The 17,365-nt window shown below is 44.1% G+C and overlaps 1 protein-coding gene across 1 annotated transcript in view; it reads left to right on the forward strand.

The window, feature by feature from the left end:
* The window catches only part of stab2 (stabilin 2), a gene marked incomplete at its 3' end in the record, with an annotated part of 22,529 nt that overhangs the window by 3,780 nt on the left and 1,384 nt on the right, over nt 1-17,365 (forward strand). Inside the window, 41 exon segments of the mRNA XM_005937119.3 lie at nt 92-177; nt 971-1,037; nt 1,121-1,216; nt 1,407-1,529; nt 1,748-1,944; nt 2,077-2,204; nt 2,315-2,448; nt 3,020-3,099; nt 3,306-3,455; nt 3,991-4,134; nt 4,244-4,306; nt 4,835-4,951; nt 5,030-5,083; nt 5,164-5,244; nt 5,856-6,008; nt 6,319-6,378; nt 6,475-6,576; nt 6,693-6,779; nt 6,972-7,083; nt 7,158-7,338; nt 7,442-7,535; nt 7,621-7,779; nt 8,669-8,764; nt 9,156-9,248; nt 9,323-9,370; nt 9,799-9,932; nt 10,031-10,133; nt 10,547-10,624; nt 10,710-10,799; nt 10,881-10,988; nt 11,274-11,405; nt 11,500-11,628; nt 11,744-11,806; nt 13,555-13,656; nt 13,729-13,924; nt 14,002-14,097; nt 14,217-14,274; nt 14,363-14,436; nt 14,549-14,674; nt 15,341-15,414; nt 15,502-15,573. Of these exon segments, the coding sequence (XP_005937181.2) occupies nt 92-177; nt 971-1,037; nt 1,121-1,216; nt 1,407-1,529; nt 1,748-1,944; nt 2,077-2,204; nt 2,315-2,448; nt 3,020-3,099; nt 3,306-3,455; nt 3,991-4,134; nt 4,244-4,306; nt 4,835-4,951; nt 5,030-5,083; nt 5,164-5,244; nt 5,856-6,008; nt 6,319-6,378; nt 6,475-6,576; nt 6,693-6,779; nt 6,972-7,083; nt 7,158-7,338; nt 7,442-7,535; nt 7,621-7,779; nt 8,669-8,764; nt 9,156-9,248; nt 9,323-9,370; nt 9,799-9,932; nt 10,031-10,133; nt 10,547-10,624; nt 10,710-10,799; nt 10,881-10,988; nt 11,274-11,405; nt 11,500-11,628; nt 11,744-11,806; nt 13,555-13,656; nt 13,729-13,924; nt 14,002-14,097; nt 14,217-14,274; nt 14,363-14,436; nt 14,549-14,674; nt 15,341-15,414; nt 15,502-15,573 (4,340 nt within the window).

Here is a 17,365-nt window from a genome sequence, read left to right on the forward strand (position 1 = left end):
GGTCTGTTTCCTCATAGAAAACACAACAGCAGCGCTCCACAATCATGAAGCGTCAGCTTCCTGTTCACACCATGTGCCCATTCTCTTTCAGAGTGTCCTGACCAGGCCGCCAGACCCTGCAGCGGCAGAGGCATCTGCTCCGCTGGACTGGGAGGGAATGGGACCTGCAGCTGCCAGGTGACCTCACACACCTGTTCTCACCTTACACACCTGCTCTAACTGTACATCACACTCCTGCTCTCACACACCTGCTCTCATAGAATATATGTTTATTTTCGCTGTTACAAGAACAATGAAAGACAGTGTCACCTCACACACCTGCTCACACATCACGTCACACACCTGGTGACAAAAATCAGCTGATTTGCAGGTAAATTGGAGTGAGAAAGCAAAGCTGATTGGAACACAGACAAACCAAAAAATAAAACAAACTACAATAACGTGAAAGCAGACTGACACAATCACTGTGAGCTTGTGTCCATATAAATGTATATTTAGGACGTAATCATATATCTGGGTTTATTGTCATAAAGAAGGCATAATATTAGAACCTTGAACAACACTCACTGTCCACAGAACCAACAGTAAATGACCTCAGAGTTTCTAGATTCTAGAGCCCTTTAGAACCTTAGATCTCAGACTGTTACAGGAACCCAAGAACCCTGTGAATAATCAAACCCCATAAATGTGTGTGTGTTGCATCGGTGGTTGGCTGAAAGGTTTAAATAATTAATGACCGTAAAAGCAGAACCCCTCCACCTTTGAAAAATACATCGGTATACAGGTTCCTGTAACAGGACCCAGCAGCAAACTGTTTGCATTACAAATCTGTCTCTCTACAGGCCAGAACCACGGCTCTCTTAAAGTTTACCCATGATGTCATATCCTGTTTATCATTGTTTTTAATTGTGTGTGTGTGTGTGTGTGTGTGTGTGTGTGTGTGTGTGTGTGTGTGTGTGTGTGTGTCCAGGAGGGCTTTGCAGGAACTGCCTGTGAGGACTGTGCACCTGGACGGTACAGCCCCACCTGTAGCTCAGGTAACGTCATCTCCAGCTGTGACAGATGCACTGAGTTCTCAGGAACCTCTGACCCACCGTAATTCTGTTTACACTGTTTGCAGTCTGCTCCTGTGTCCACGGCCTCTGTGCTTCTGGAATAGTGGGCGACGGCCGATGCACCTGTTTCTCTGGATACACGGGTCCCAACTGTGACCAAGGTCAGTCCTCCTGCTGGTACCTTTACAGTCACAGGTAACTCCACCTGCAGCAGGTGTCCCGCTGTGTTGTCTGGTCCTTCTCCTGATTTGGTAACATGTCAGCTTATCTTTTCCTGTTTCCTGTTACCTATACAGTTTCTGCATTTGCCTGCACCCTGTCACCTGTGCTAACACCTGTATTGTGTTTCAGAGTTACCAGAGTGTGCAGCTCTCAGCTGTCAGCAGAACTCTCGCTGTATTGAAGAAGCTCTGACGGGGCAGTTAGTGTGCCAGTGTCTACCCGGCTACCAGAGAGCAGGAGCCAAGTGTTTATGTGAGCTTATATGTACCTCCTTGGTGCTCTCTCTCTCTCTCTCACCCCAAGTTCTCGCTTTCTCTCTCTCTCTCTCTCTCTCTCTCTCTCTCTCTCTCTCTCTCTCTCTCACACCTCTAGTTCTCTCTCCCGTCTGTGGTCAGTGTAAATGTCACAGTCTTTGAGTCTCTGTGTGCTCCAGCTTTGTCTTTCTCACTTTGTCACTTTGTCTTTCTCAGCCATAAATCCATGTCTGCAGCGGGTGTGTCACGCTCAGGCCTCCTGTGTCCACACTGGACCAAACCAGCACCTGTGTACCTGCAATGAGGGCTACAGCGGGGACGGGCGGGTCTGCATGGCTATTGACCCATGTCAGACCGATCGTGGCGGCTGCGCCGCTGAGTCTGCCCGCTGTGTGTACGATGGACCGGGCAGGGTAAAACATTTTGGCTGACCTTTCACATCATGTGTGTAACGAGCTGTGGCCCACAGGGGGCAGCGGCTTGCTGTCAGATGACCTTGTCAGTGACCTCTGAATCTGCTGTGCTGTGCTCTGTGCTCTGTTCAGTCCCACTGTGAGTGCCTCTCTGGGTTTGACACTTTGTCGGGCGGTGGCTGCAGCCTAAAGAACTCCTGCACACCTGATTCCTGCCACCGGAACGCCAACTGCAGCACCGTGGGACCTGGACAAGTTGAGTCAGTCACTTTACTTTTACTGAATGTCTGCATAGACCAATACCTGAATCTGCAGGCAGCAAGTAGCAGAGCTGCAGAACTGAGCCGTCACTTGCTGCTCTGTCCCTCAGGTGCGCCTGTCTCCAGGGCTACATTGGTAATGGTAAAGTCTGCATTGGGAACATCATGGAGCGTCTGAATGACCTGAACACAGAACCAGGAGGCCAGTGGACGGGTCAGCTGAGCAATGCCATCACTCTGTTTGGTATGTGGATTCAGTTTGAGGTGATTTGGTCCATAAAAAGCAGAAAACTTTCACTTCCTCAGCTTTAGCTCTCTGTGCAGGGACACATGTAAGCTTTTCCCTCTGGCCTACGGTGTTCTGGTGTGACCTGCCCAGTGACAGATATATTAAATAAAACTCAGTAAATAAACTAGCATTCATAAAAATTAAACTGATACAGAAAAATTATTTCAAGTTTCTCCTTTAAGCACTTTTATTTACCACATCCAGGACTTTTTTTTATAAGTGAGTTTTAAAATGTTTAATCTGGGTTCTGCACGGTCGCCCCTAAAGTAGCCTTCCTGTTCGATCCTGCTCTGTTTATTCTCCAGAACACATGACATAACCAACGTATCCCATGGTAAAACATAGGAGCGATGCTCAATTACTGCTCCGCTTTATTGGCAATGACAAGTCGTCAGCTGATGCACAACTTGTTTTTTGGAGGTATTCAGATGCGATCTGTGTAGTGAGACATTTTACAGATGGTCAATGAAGTCGTCTCACATGAAAAGAACTAATGTTGATGATTGTGTTTGTGTGTGTTTTGCAGGATCTTTGTCGTGGCCGCTGCAGAATTTGGGTCCGTTCACCGTTTTCATCCCGATAAATAAAGGCTTCAAGGGAACGCCGGTACGAATCCCTTCAAATAAACTGATCCACTTTTATCAGCAGCTAGTTTTAGCTTCCTTTTAACTTTAGAGCCACTTTTATGTTTCTTTCACACCCTGGCTTTGTTTTGGGAGCTCATCGTTCTTTGAGCTCCAGAGGAAAAAACACAATTCAATCAAAACGGGTTCAGTCAGGATTCAAACATCTGCCTTTACTCCTCTTACTAGGTGAGGACTCTGATAGCGGACAGGTCCAAAGCTACATACCTGTGTAAGATGCATCTGGTCGCTGGGATGATGCAGTTTGACACACTGAAGAAAACTGATGTCTTCTACACACTGACGGGAAAATCAGCAGAGACGGACACATCAGAGGGGGTGAGAGGCTTTATTACCAGCAGATTGATACAACATGAAGTGTAAACATGTCAGGGCACGAAGCAAAAAAATTAGGAAATATAAAAAAGATTTGAAACAATTTGAGGAAAGTGAGTGATGACTTGTTTTTTCACATAAGAAACAAACCAACCCAAAGCGAAAATGCTAACCCAGGACCCGAACTAGAACCTGACCGAGACCCAAACTCAGACCCTTTCCCTAAGCAATTAAACAAATAACTTGACTGAATCCTGTTTTTAAATCCTTGGAAACACAATAAAGATGACAATAAATAGAGCATTCACAGACTTGGCTTGCATCTGTTTATTGTAAGAATGAATTAAGATTTATAATCAAATAAGTGATGCACACAGTGGACACCAAGTCCAGTCTTAAGTACTTCAGAGACTTTTGATGCTCACCTGCAACATGTGAAACTGTTACGGTCTTCACACTTCCACATGTTAAAGTGGTAAGCCTCCCATGGCTTTGATAGAATTGTGTATTGTCAGATCTTCCTCTGGTTTCATTCCAGGACGCTCAAACCAAAATCCGTATCCATGGCGGCAGGAAGAAAGGTGTAATCATCCAGTCTAATGTTGTTGCATCTAATGGGATCATCCATATCATCAATAGGCTGATGGAAAGCGTGCCTCCCATCGTAGAAAGCAACACTGAGGTGGCAAGACTGAAAGATTTTAGTTTGGGTGTAAATGTGCTCAGCAAAGATAAACCTGTTCATTATGTCTCCATTCATCTCATTACATGAACACTTTGTTGTTCCACAGGAGAACCTGATGAAGATCGTTTCTGACTACGGCAAGTTTCAGACTTTCACCAGTTTATTACAGGTATAGACTTCTTTTCTTCAATACCAGGAACATCAGGCCATGAATACATGCAGACGCCAACTTTTTTATTCTCAGTTTAGAAGTTAATCACATCCTGTAACTTCCTGTATTGAGTCGATAACAAGTTGAACACTGGAAGACATTTTATTGCATGTCCCAATGTCCCAGTCACATTCCTGCCCACCAGAGGATGGGATCATTACATTATTACACTGGATCAGGGCTTTGTGTCAACACTGACACAGAAGATGTTTGGAGTGTGATATTTCTATGATCAGTTTTAGGTTCTGAACACAGATTAAATAGGAAATATTGCACTGAGTTGTGGTCCTGCAGGATTAGACGTCTCTGATGTTCATGCTGCAGGAAGAAATGTGTAAATATTAGCAGAGTCAGGACCGAGAGTCGCCTGAATCCCACCTCAAACACGGTGCATGAGCATTTATCTTAGTAACACATTCGGGTGCATGAGGACCTGGTTCTTAAGTTTCTAAATTGATCAAACTGGACAATTTGTGCTCACTGCAGAAAACTCCTCTGGCATCTTTGCTGGACCAGCCGGGACCAATCACTGTGCTTGCACCCACCACTGCAGCATTTGATGCAATGATAGAAGAACACCTGAAGTATCTCATGAGCCCTGACGTAAGGATGGACACAAAAACTGACAAATTTGTAGTCTGTCATGAATAATTCACCAGACGATTGGTTCTGAATCCTCAGGGTCACAGCAAACTGCTGGAGTTTCTCAGGAACCACATTATTCCGGCCACTGCGGTGAGAGCGACAGTCCGCTGACTCGTTAATAATTCACGTTTGTTCCCTCTGACAGTTTTTTTTATCTCCCTGTTATGCAGCTGGAGATCTACAATGCTGTGTCAACCCCAAGATACGTGACAATGGCCAATCAGGTTCTGACAATCACCGTGATGGAAAATGTAAGTGTGGATTTCCACCATCTGTAACCCCCAACATCACCCCAAATCTCTGTCACAGTCACTGTTGAATACTTAAATAATATCATGAATCTTATAAAATAACAAAGGAGGGTGGAAAGTGTTTGGTTCTAAGTATGCTATAATACTGACATTATTGTTCCAATATCCTTTCTGTGTGTGTGTGTTAGTGCTGTTCATGCAGATTTAGTCTCTTTAATAAGCTTGCAGATCTTTTTAAATATTGCTGAAATTTATTTCACTTTCAACTTGAACATTTGAAATCTTGACATTAATAGAGTTTATTAATATTATTAATAGAGTTTAAAATACAATCCAGATAACAAAAATCCCTAAAAGTGCAGCGTTTTTATTTCTGTAATCATTTTCTGGAGAAATGAGTGTAATCAGTAAATATTCACCATGGATCCTGTAAGGAATACAGCCGTGTGACTTAAAGCTGACTGAACATCAGCTCCTGGTTTCTGTGTCAAACCTTCATCACCTAAAGAAAAGTTGAATTCACTCCTATTATCCGCATTTTAGTAAGACTGTTTTCCACACTTTCAACATGAGCTCAGGATTTCTGTCCGGTCGTCGTTTCACTGTTTCAGGGCCAGATCTTGGTTAATGGTGCAGCCGTGTTGGAGGCAGCTGTGGAGGCAAAAAATGGACGTCTTTATGTGATGGATGGAGTTTTGACTCCGCCCTCCATCGAACCTGTGTTGCCCAGTAGATGTGACGTCACAGAGACTAAAATCATCATGGTGAGTTTAACATCTAATGACATGATCGATTGACCCTAAATGTATATGTGCAGCGTATGAGGCTCAGTGTGAGAACAAAAGGCACTGAGCTCATGGAGCTCACATAGTTGGATCATCACACCATGCTACACTGTTGGACTCTGCCTCCATTGGATGAGTAAATGTATTTGATCAGTGAGGTGACTTTATCCCAGGAACAGAAACACGAGGACACTGTGAGATTTCTGCCCCTTCACCTTTGAGCCCGCCCTAAAACACTGAAGCCCTTTGAGTGTGTTTGAGATATTTGATCAACTCATGTGTTTTTCAGGGTGAATGTGTCGCGTGTTCAAAGCTAATAATGACCCAATGCTCTTCTGGAGTTTTTACAGTAAGACTGAACTCACTGTGAAGCATCTGGATATTTATTCACTTCCCTTTCTTACTTTGAGCTGCTTTAAAATATGATTATGCTGTCTTTATCCAGGGCTCTTCCACATTTGGATGTTCTTATATTTTCACCAAGGGCAACCCATCTGTTAAAGTCCCAGTGAAAGGCTGCTCTGCACACTGCAACTCAACAGTCACGGTACACACTTTAGTAAAACCGGGCAGTTTACTTCATGTTGGAACAGAAAGACACTGAAGCCTAGAAGATGTAACTTTGTAGAGGCCGTCAGAATAACCTCGTGTATATCCGTTCAGATTCCAGCGTGCTGTAAAGGTTTCTACGGTCCAGACTGCAGACCATGTCCAGGTGGATACCAGACGCCCTGCTCCGGACACGGGCAGGTCAGACATTCCCATAATTCCTTAATTACTTTATTTGGAAGAAGCTTTAGTGCTTTCTGTTCTTTGAACAGACTTTTTCCTGTTTGCAGTCCAGCGGTGACGGAAGGAAACTGAAATGTTTCAGTGTTTGCAGGGAAAGTGAGGTGTTTGGTTTATGGAGGAGGAACCTAAAGTGTGTTTTGTGCTTTTCAGTGTTCGGAGGGGGTTTCAAGAAATGGAACATGCAGCTGTGAACCGAACTTCAGCGGCTCACGCTGTCAGTACTGCTCCTCCTCCAACAAATATGGACCAAACTGTGACAGAAGTAAGTCTGACTCATACTTTGTGACGTCACACAGGCAGACATGATGTAAAGATGATGTACTTGTCTATCCTCAGCCTGCCCCTGTATCCACGGGCAGTGTGATAACCGTCCGGATTCAGAAGGTCGGTGTAAAGTGGACTCGTGTCAGCAGGGTTACACCGGTCCTTTGTGTAATCGACAGACGGCCGCCTGCGGCGCTCAGGCTCAGTTTTGCCACGCACATGCTGACTGTGACTTCAGCCAGGGAACAGTCAAGTGAGTTTACCTGGATGGAGTCTGAACTTTAACCCTGAGTCAGACGTCTGTAGTGAACAGTTATCTCGTACCACACATTATTCTGTACTGTGTCTTATTTTAGGTGTATTTGTAAAACTGGTTTCCAAGGTGATGGGATCACCTGTGTGGCGTCTGACCCGTGTGCTCCACCCCACCGAGGTGGCTGCAGCCTGAACGTAAGTCTCCAGTTTTTATAGTGTAACTGTAAAAAACGCAGTCTGTTTCCTCACTGCTGCCCGTGCTGCATTCTGCCCCTTGCAGGCTAAATGTATAAAGACAGGCCCTGGGACTCACGTCTGTCAGTGTCTGACTGGATGGAGGGAGGATGGGGATGAGTGTCAACCAATCAACAACTGCAACAGTCCTGACAGAGGCGGCTGCCACCCCAACGCCACCTGTGTTTATGTGGGACCCGGACAGGTAAGGACACTGATATCAGCTGAGACGTGAATGGTGGAGATGTCACTGACGGATGGTTTATCTCATTAATGTGCTCTTACCCTGGGAATGCACCACTTCAGTCCGTCCTTAGGGTGGCAGTAAGGAGTGCAGTATTATTAAAACATGAGAGGGCCAGAAAATGTGAATCCTGAAATGTGGTTGATTATTCAAACTTACACTGGCCTATTTAAACTGGGGCCGTGCGGACCTCGGGGAGAATATTTCTTTTATCTCAGTTTTTTAACACGTTGTCGGTTAGTTTGTTCTTAATGATGTCACATCATTGTTTTTGGGAACCCCCCAGTCAAAAGCACCCAATTTTGCAGTTTCAATAAATGGAACTATTTATTCAGTTAATGTTTGCCACGTGGCAGTTTGTTAGTCTCAGGATCTTGCTGCTTCCTTTTGTAGATGATGTGGTTCTGTCAGCTTCATTGGCCTTCTGTAAAGATCTGGCACCTCTAATTCTGAGCCCATGGTTCATGGTTCCTCAGAAAAAAGTGGGGTGCCCACTTCAGACTGGAATTTTGTCCTGCTAGACCTCAGTGGAGTGTTCAATACTGTTGATCATAATATTCTATTAGAGCGACTAGAGCATGCTGTAGGTGTTACAGGTACGGTGCTGCAGTGGTTCGTATCATATCTCTGATAGACTCCAGTTTGTTCATGTAAATGGAGAGTCCTCTTCACACACTAAGATTAATTATGAAGTTCCACAGGGCTCTGTGCTAAGATCAATTCTGTTTACATTATACATGCCGCCTTTAGGCAGTATCATCAGAAGTGATTTGTGATCTGGTCCACCAGCACCAAAGAGTGAAGCTGTCTCCGCAGCAGTAATGTCCTGTTGTTATCTGCTCCTGTTCAGAGTGACTGCACCTGTAAGGCCGGTTACCAGGGCAGCGGGCAGGACTGTGAACCTGTGAACCAGTGTGTGACTGCAGACGGAGGCTGTCACTACTTTGTGAGTAGCAAAAACCAAGCAAATCCACTGAAAGCATCTTTTCTGCTAAAATCATTATGGGTCACACCAACAGCAACATAAAACAGAAGGTCTTTTGCTTTGATGTCATTTGCCTGCAGCGCTGTGATCAGGGTGTCAAAGCCAGATTTTACTCCTCTATATCTTCAATTTGACCCTACCTGGTCAAACTGGTCTGTAGATTCACTCCTAGTAACTAAACCAGCCAATCATCGTTCCTCAGAGCCAATCAGAGGCTCTGCAGAGCTTCACTGACGTCTTTTACTTTCAAAGTAAAAGACGTCTTGTGCATGATGTCTGTCTTGTACTGATAAAAATGACCGAAGCTAGGCCCTCGGTGATCGTGTCCCTGTTTAACTGTTTGTGTGTGCAGGCCAGCTGTCTCCTGCTGTCCTCTCAGTGGACGTGTGTCTGCGATGAAGGATATGTTGGAAATGGACACGTGTGTTACGGTACAGTTGAACAGGTGAGTGAGGGCCAGGTTCAGTCGGCAGGATCGTGTCTTTGCTTCCAGCTGACTTTGTTTCCTGGTGATTTCAGGAGCTCAGCATCCTGCCTGAGGCCTCAGACTTCTTCACATGGATGACTGTGAGTATGTCACGTTTTACAGATGCATTATGTGCAGATTGTCATCACTTTGATTATTATACAATAAATGAAACATGCAGTATATCACAAACTAACTCACACGTTTAGCACATGCTTCACATGCAGACTAGGCACCGTAATTATGCCACTGTAAACACAGTGTATCATATTCACTGATATTCATTCATACCACATGAAAACCCAATTAGAGCACATAAATATGGGTACAGAAAAATTATACATTTATGAATACTCTTAGCAATGTTAGGCTCACACTGTGGGGGTTATCGGTTCGTGCCACCATGCTTCATTTTTTAATAACCATGCAGTTTACAAGACTGACTTCCCCTGTGGTCTTTCATGTACCAGCAGCTATTTTTAATACCAGCCTGAGCAAAGATTGTGTTTGTGTTCATACGCTCTGTTAGGATTCGGATCTGTCTCCGTCTCTGTTGGATCAGAACCTCACCCTCCTGGTTCCATCCTCAGCAGCCATCAGCAAAATGTCCTCAGAAGACAAAAACTTCTGGACGTTGAGGGGAAACCTGCCGAGTCTCATCAGGTTACAGCTCCGCTGGATTTAAAGTGACATCATTTTATTTTGGGGCTTTTATATGAATATATGTAACAGCTGTGCTGCGATCTGTCCCCTTCTGACAGAAATCACATGATCGCTGGTGACTACCCCTTATCTAGCCTCTGGAACATGTCGTCTGTGACATCCCTTCTGGGAACAACACTTCGTGTTTCTACAAACGACGAGGTAACGCTTTCTGTGTCAGGATTTCTGCACACAGAGAATTTTGATCTTTCATTGAGCCCGTGCAGCTCAGGTGTTTCACATAAACTCCACACGGCCATCGCTGCTCGTCCTCGGGCTGATCTAACTACCTTTTGGCTGGCTCTCATCTTTCTGATGTTCTGTCAAATGCTTATAAAGTTACAGGTTGTTAAAATAACCTTATCTGGTATCAGGCACATAAATGTATAATCTCTGTGAGCCAAAATATTGCTCTTTAAAAAAAAAAAAAAAAAAAGTTTGCTTAATCATGTGGGCATACTTGAGTGGAGTCCCAGAATAAAAATGTGGACTTTCGTCCACTTTCAGTATATGGCTGTGAACTTGGTGCTTTTCTCTAATTTTACTTAAAAAATAAAATGGTTGTGTTTGTGCAGATCACTTCTGTTGGTGGAGCTCTCATCGGCACGTCAAACGTTGCTGCTACAAACGGACTGATCCATTTCATCGATAAGGTAAAAAGAAATACTACAAAAACAACACCCAGCAAGTTTTTGTACCCATTACCGATTTCAGCCTTTTTTTTTTTTTTTTTAAAAGGTTTTGGTTCCCGACAGAACACTGAGTGAAGGTGTGCTGGCCACGCTCGCTCTCAGGCCGGAGTTCTCACTCTTCAGATCGTATCTCATCGTACGACCTCTCAAACACGCTCACACCATGCTTAAATGTTCAATGTTTCCTTACATGTGCTTTCTCTGGCTTTTTGTTTAGGATTATAACCTGACCAATGATATCGAACAGGCTGACGAATTCACCATCTTTGCTCCGACAGACGCCGCCGTCACTGAGTACCTGAAGAAAATGGCAGCCACTGCCCTGGTATACAATTTAGGCTTCAGTTTGTCTGCGTTTTCATTTGAAGCTGAATCAAAAAGTTTGTATTTGACCTGATTAGTCTTTTTACTCACTGCTGACATTGTTGAAATTTTTACATATTTTAAAATGGATTAAGTGAGCAACACTCAGTTCTGTTATTTCATTCGACATTTAAAGCAGATGGTAAATATAGAACTGAACTCTGTAATTAAAGACTTTGACCCTGTCCTCGGGTTTATTTATTTACTTCCTTCAAATTAGTTGTGCTTTTATTTTGTCACTGAACAGGATGTGAAGACCACTCGTTACCACGTGGTGGCATCGCAGCGTCTGTTAAAAACAGACCTTCAGCTTGGAGGTTACAAAGAGACTATGCTTGGGTTTTCCTTCCAGCTCGGCATTTTCCCACGAGACGGAAAGGTCTCATCATGAAATATTGATTCTGTCGCATCTGATCGCATGAGAGTCTAAACAACACAATACAAACCACCTGACCTGTGTTTTCCTCATGCAGCTGTTTGTGAATGATGCTCAGATGAACTCCTCTGACATCCTGAGCGGTAAAGGAGTGATCCACGGTCTGTCAGCTGTTCTTCAGATCAACAGAAATCGCTGCGATGATCTCACGTACACAAAAGTCATGGTAAGGTCCTCAGCCACCAGTTAAGTCCTGCAGATACTTCAGCGCCTCCAATCCAGTTCAACGAATGGAGAAACAATCGCATGATAAATATCAACGTTTTCTTTCTGCTCCAAAGGGGAACTGTGTCGACTGCTTATTCCACCAAAACAAGATCTGCCCCAATGACACCATCCCAGATGTAAGTTTTCTGACTTTTTCTGATCGTTAATCTTTCAAAGCTTAGACGTGAACACTTTAACCACCAGGCTCTCTAAACAAACTTTTATACCAAACTAGAATCGGATAAATGCAGCTACTACAGAAAATCTGTTTGCAGATGATTCGATTTTAAGTTATGAAAGATGGAAAATTCTCCCCAAAGTCAAAAGAATTACGTTCAGTTTGTCCGACTTTACAAGACTAACAAGAAGTAGGAGAAGATCTAGAGAGGACTTCATGGTATTCCACTAAAGTAATTTCATGACCTCCCATCACTGACCACTTTACTGTATGTGCTCTTGTGCCAGTTACAGATTGAATTTCTTTCAGTTTACTGTGACAGTACTAAAGTAACATAACAAAAAAAACATATTTTAAGTATAATTGTGCTGAAAAGTAAATTGCTCTTTAACAGCTGTGGGAAAACTGGTATCATTTAGTTGTATTTGATATCGAATTTGACATCTTCAAAAATAAACCAGCGTTTATTCAATGGAGCGTAAAAATGTTTTTCTTTTTGTGGTGTCGCGATAGAGGAATAACCGGGGACGGTAACTAAGATATTGACAACGCCACCTGGGGGAGGGCGTTACACCCCAGGAAAGATTTCTCTAGCCAATGTACGTGTTGCACTGCCTACCAAAGCCCACAGACTCGTTATTAACGGCAGAGGTGAGACAAAGGAAGTTTACAAATCAAAATTTATTAAGAGGAACTACTAAAAACATAACTATAAAATCAGGAAGGCACCTAGGGTAGCAGGGTTGAGACGGCAAAATGGTTCATTAAAACACTTTAACAAACGATGATTAAAATGACCAGACTCCCTACCACGATGCTACCCTAAAACAATCACAGCATGATAAAAGAATAACTAAACAAAATAGTGGCGACCGGCCACTTGAGGCAACCTACAGGGAGGAGTGCCCAAGGGTGCCACCAATTACTCACCCGTGTAACTTCACTCCAGACCTCACTGTCACTCACACTAAACGGTGCAATCTACCTATGCCCGGTGTGTACACTCGCATGCGTCGGGAAGGGGATTCCACCTCACGTGCCTAGCCCCTCAGCAAGCGGCCGCACCTCCACTAAAGCAATAAAACAAAGCATAAAACGTTACACACATTAATAAAAGATCTACATAAAACAAATACACCCCAAAGTACTGTTCGTTATAAAAGCATCACATAACAAACAAGACAGCAGCAGTATAGTGCAAACCTGCAACAAAAGAGGGAAACAGTTGTCAGAGTCCACCCTACTATATACCACATTATGATGAACACAAGAGTCCCACTTACCACAGGGCAATACTAAACTGAGTGGCTTTCCTTGAGAGATCTGCAGTGCTCAACTGCCTAATGCGCTCAGCCACCTTGGATGGACAAGACTGCCAAATGCCTCCTTCTGGTAGTGAAGCTGTTTCTTATAAGCCTGCTAATTGTCAACTGGGAAGGTGTGGATGTTAGTGGTGCGTTTGTGGACATCGTGTAAAATCCTACCCCAGAATCTACTTCACTACATTTTGTAAGTTAGGTGAACTGAAATGAAGAGTTTTATTTTCACTGCTCTATCGCTTCACGCGGATAACTGCTTATACTGTGTAAATATTTTCTTGAAACATGCGTTGTAGAAAATGCTGAAATTAATACTCAGCTCAGATGCACAGCCTGGTCCATGAGAAGCTAAAGTCAAAGTAAGAAGTTGGTGTTTTGCTCTGTGCAGAAATCGGTGAGGAGGACGAGAAAGTGCATGTTCACCCGCACGTTTGAGGGCGAGTGGCTCCCGAGAGTCGGCTGCAGAGCCACCTGCCTCCAGAAGAAGATCGTACGTTTCCTGCTCATTTCAGGGTAAGCATCCTCGGCAGTGTGGCACACTAGAACTCTTCTGTGCTTTCAGGAGCGGAGGTGCTGTGCAGGGTTTTTCGGGGAGCACTGCGAGGCATGCCCCGGTCCAAAGGGTCGGCCCTGCTTCGATAATGGAGTGTGTGTGGACGGAACAAACGGGACCGGAGTGTGTCGGTGTAACGAAGGCTTCAACGGGACCGCCTGTGAAACCTGCCAGAGCGGCAAATACGGAGTCCACTGTGACCAAGGTTCAGTACGTTTCATTAGTCAGCACATGATCTGTCATCTTCATCCTCACCTTCATCGTCACGTGTTGTCTGCTCAGAGTGCGAATGCAAGAACGGACAGTGTAACGAGGGACTGAAGGGCGATGGGACCTGCGAATGTGACGTGGACTGGAGGGGAGTCCACTGTGACCAAAGTAAGGCTGAATGTAGAGAAAAGTGAACGCTGTGATTTAGAACAAAATCTCATTTATGAGATCATTTTTAGAAATACTGTTTTTGTCATTTGTGCTGAGCTGCATCCGTGTCGTTGCAGAGATCGAAGCCAAAGCTGACGAGCAGTGCGGCTCGGTGAGATGCCACGGCAGTGCAAAGTAAGTCTGCACAAGTTTAACCGTTACTCTGCGTGCAGGACGCTGGAGGATTTATGCTTCCTGTTAAAACTTTAATCTGGTTTTATAGCTGTGTGACCGGCTCGTCCGGCCCTCAGTGTATCTGTGCTGCCGGCTTCAAAGGAAACGGGACTTTCTGTCAAGGTAACACATGTTATGAGCTCTGCAGGTCACTTACCTGCGGCTTTGGTCTGAGCTTGTTAAAGAGGATTCCTGTGAACCGCAAAGTTTACTGAACACTTTGTGACTCATGCAGCCATAGATCCGTGCGTGGTGGATAACGGCGGCTGCAGTCTGTACGCTCTCTGTAAGAGGACTCGACCCGGCCGAAGAGACTGTGTCTGTAATGCCGGCTACGTGGGCGACGGACTTGTGTGTGTCGGTAAACTCACTTGCCACAACTGCTCACACCTGCTCACAGCTGCTCTGGCTTAGTTATAGTTGGTACAAGGAGTCAAAACGATTTTTAAAAAGGAAAATTTAATTATTCCGAGTCAACATTAACTTGTTCAGATCAGTTTATATATATATATTTTTTTTTTTAAAAAGCAAAAATTAGCTAAGAGGCAATCACACTGAGGATTACAGGGGACATGAAAGAGTGCAAAATACAATCGTGAAAGTTAAAGCAAAAGCATTGACAATAAATCCAGTAATACTAGAAGGATGTGTTATACTTCGTAGTGTAATGGTCTGACTATGGTGGACAAAGTCTGCAGTAATGCAAAACTTAAAAAGCATTTTGTGAAAGTTCTGCGAAGTTAAAGCAAAAATACCAATGCAAAATATTCCAGATGTTAGTTCTTCCAGCATCACAGCAAAAAAGGATTCCAGACAATCAGAAAAGCCTTCAGAGCCAGCAAAATGACTGAAATTAAGTAGCTCTGTTGATTTGCGTGGTTTGTGGTATTGTTGTGCTGTGAGGAATTTAAAAGCTCTGGCTCAGCATCGATCCTTGGCAGCAGCTCAAGTTATCAGACACACGATAAAAAGCTTGAGCGCATCGTGAATCCGAGATAACCAGGTGGAGTTTTGTGTTTCTCCACAGAGATAAATCCCTGCCTGAAAGGAAACGGGGGTTGCCATGCCAATGCAGACTGCATTCACATTGGACCGAACAAAGTAAAACTAGCTAACCTCTACAGTCTGACTTTAAGCACAGCTCTCTGCTGACGGTGGCGCTAAATGTGACTTTGTTTTCCTCGGCAGACTTCCTGTGTCTGCAGGGAATTTTACACCGGTGACGGGAAGAACTGCAACATCATCGACTTGTGCCAAAAGGTGAGTTTGTCTTCACTCTGGCTGGCTTCAAGCTGTGGGAAAGATGAGTGATTCAGAATCAGATGATTACATCATTCAGCTAATAATCACACATACAGCCCATAGTAGCACCAAATCACAGCAGCACTCATCTTGGTGCACTTTCCCTGTAAGAAAACACCAACTGCGAGGCAAGAGTTACACCCATAAGTCCTATTGTGAAGGAGGAAGCTTGTTAGGCTGCTCTATTCAGTGTTCCCAGGACAATAATAATGTCCTCGCCTCCTTTAGCACAGGAACTGTGGTAGTCGTGTTTTCAGTCAGTGCTCTGGCTCTGGTAAGGCTCACCTGGCTGTAGGGTTGCCAACTCCCTGAAAAATAAATAAGGGACACCTCGTGGCCAGGGCCGGGTGACCCAGTTGTCTTCACCCTTCCCAGTGTGGTGAATTTTCTAGCTCTTTTTTTGTGTGTGAAATTATTTTTTTAACCATTTGACTTGAAGTTGATTTAAGTAGATGCATATTCTATTCTTTGTGATATGAACACATGTGAAACAAATGATCATTTAGCCATTTATTTTTAGCTCAAAATGACAACATTAACACAATAAAACAGGTCTCTTTCTTAAACAGAAGCCTGTCATGCTTAACTTTTGAGAATATAAGTAAATCTTTCTTGAAAAGAACTCTGTCCTGCTTAACTTAAAATAATAGAAAACAATAGAAAGAAAAATATTCTTGTAACAGTGCACATTTAGTGCATTTAGTACAATTGGCTTCAGTTGAGGTATTATTTCAGCTTTTCTAATGCTAATCAGCTGCTCCTGTTTGTAAACCCGCTTGTTCCCATGATTACGCATCATCATCATCTATGTATTACTTTTATTTATTAGTCATCTATTTGTTGTAATCATCTATCCTTGCAGTTGTTTATTACACAAAATAAATTATATTATCACACTTCTGGCCACATAGCGCTGATATTCACTGCACATGCCCATATTAACTTTTTCCAGCCAGGTGTTTTCCTTTTCCCCATTCTTCCCTTTCTCTGAGGGGAACAAACATTGCTGCTCTAATGCTGGGCTCACACTGTGCGATTTTTGGCGCATTTTTAGCCGATTTTTGAGTGATCGGACCGATTTTGGCCTTCGTCGTGTAGTATATGTGGGGTAACGAGAAGCGATTAACACCTCACGACCAGCTCCCGATCATCAATCGCTCGTGAAGGTGTCACCACAGGCGCTCACACTGCTCACGCGCAAACACGTAAACGTCGGTGAAAAAGACGGAGCAGCACAGCAGCTGGACACAAGCGATGGAGGCACAACTTGTAGAACTTCGAAAAGGCTCGGATGAGCTTTCCAATGTGGCCTCACAAAATGATCACGACCACAACAACCGTGAAAATAGTTGGATCTACATTGCTGCTCAATCACAGCTGCCTGATCATGTTTTTCATTAGCAATTTAGCAAAGTTGATGGTGGCGGTGTGTCTGTGTGAGTGAAAGACAGAGAGGAACAGCGAGCGACAGATTTTCTGTTATAACCTTCATTTTAGTGTGAGCGCTCAGGTCGCATCAGAGCATCGGGCGGTATAGTGTGAGACCTGCATCGTGACCTACCAACTTCTAACCCCTGCGAGTCAATCGTGCAGTTTGAGCAGGAGCTGAATAACGTGACTGAAAAAATCGCAGTGTCTACCCAGCTTTGGGTGTACTGTCGTCCGAGACTTGCACCGCAGTGTCGGCGTTTGTTTCCCTGTTGGCCATGCTTCTTGTTGTGGTCATCTGTTGTCTTCCGGTATTTTCTCC

Source organism: Haplochromis burtoni, unplaced genomic scaffold (assembly GCF_018398535.1).
Source record: "Haplochromis burtoni strain Fernald_Lab_line unplaced genomic scaffold, NCSU_Asbu1 Contig_224, whole genome shotgun sequence".
Classification (NCBI taxonomy): Eukaryota; Metazoa; Chordata; class Actinopteri; order Cichliformes; family Cichlidae; genus Haplochromis; species Haplochromis burtoni.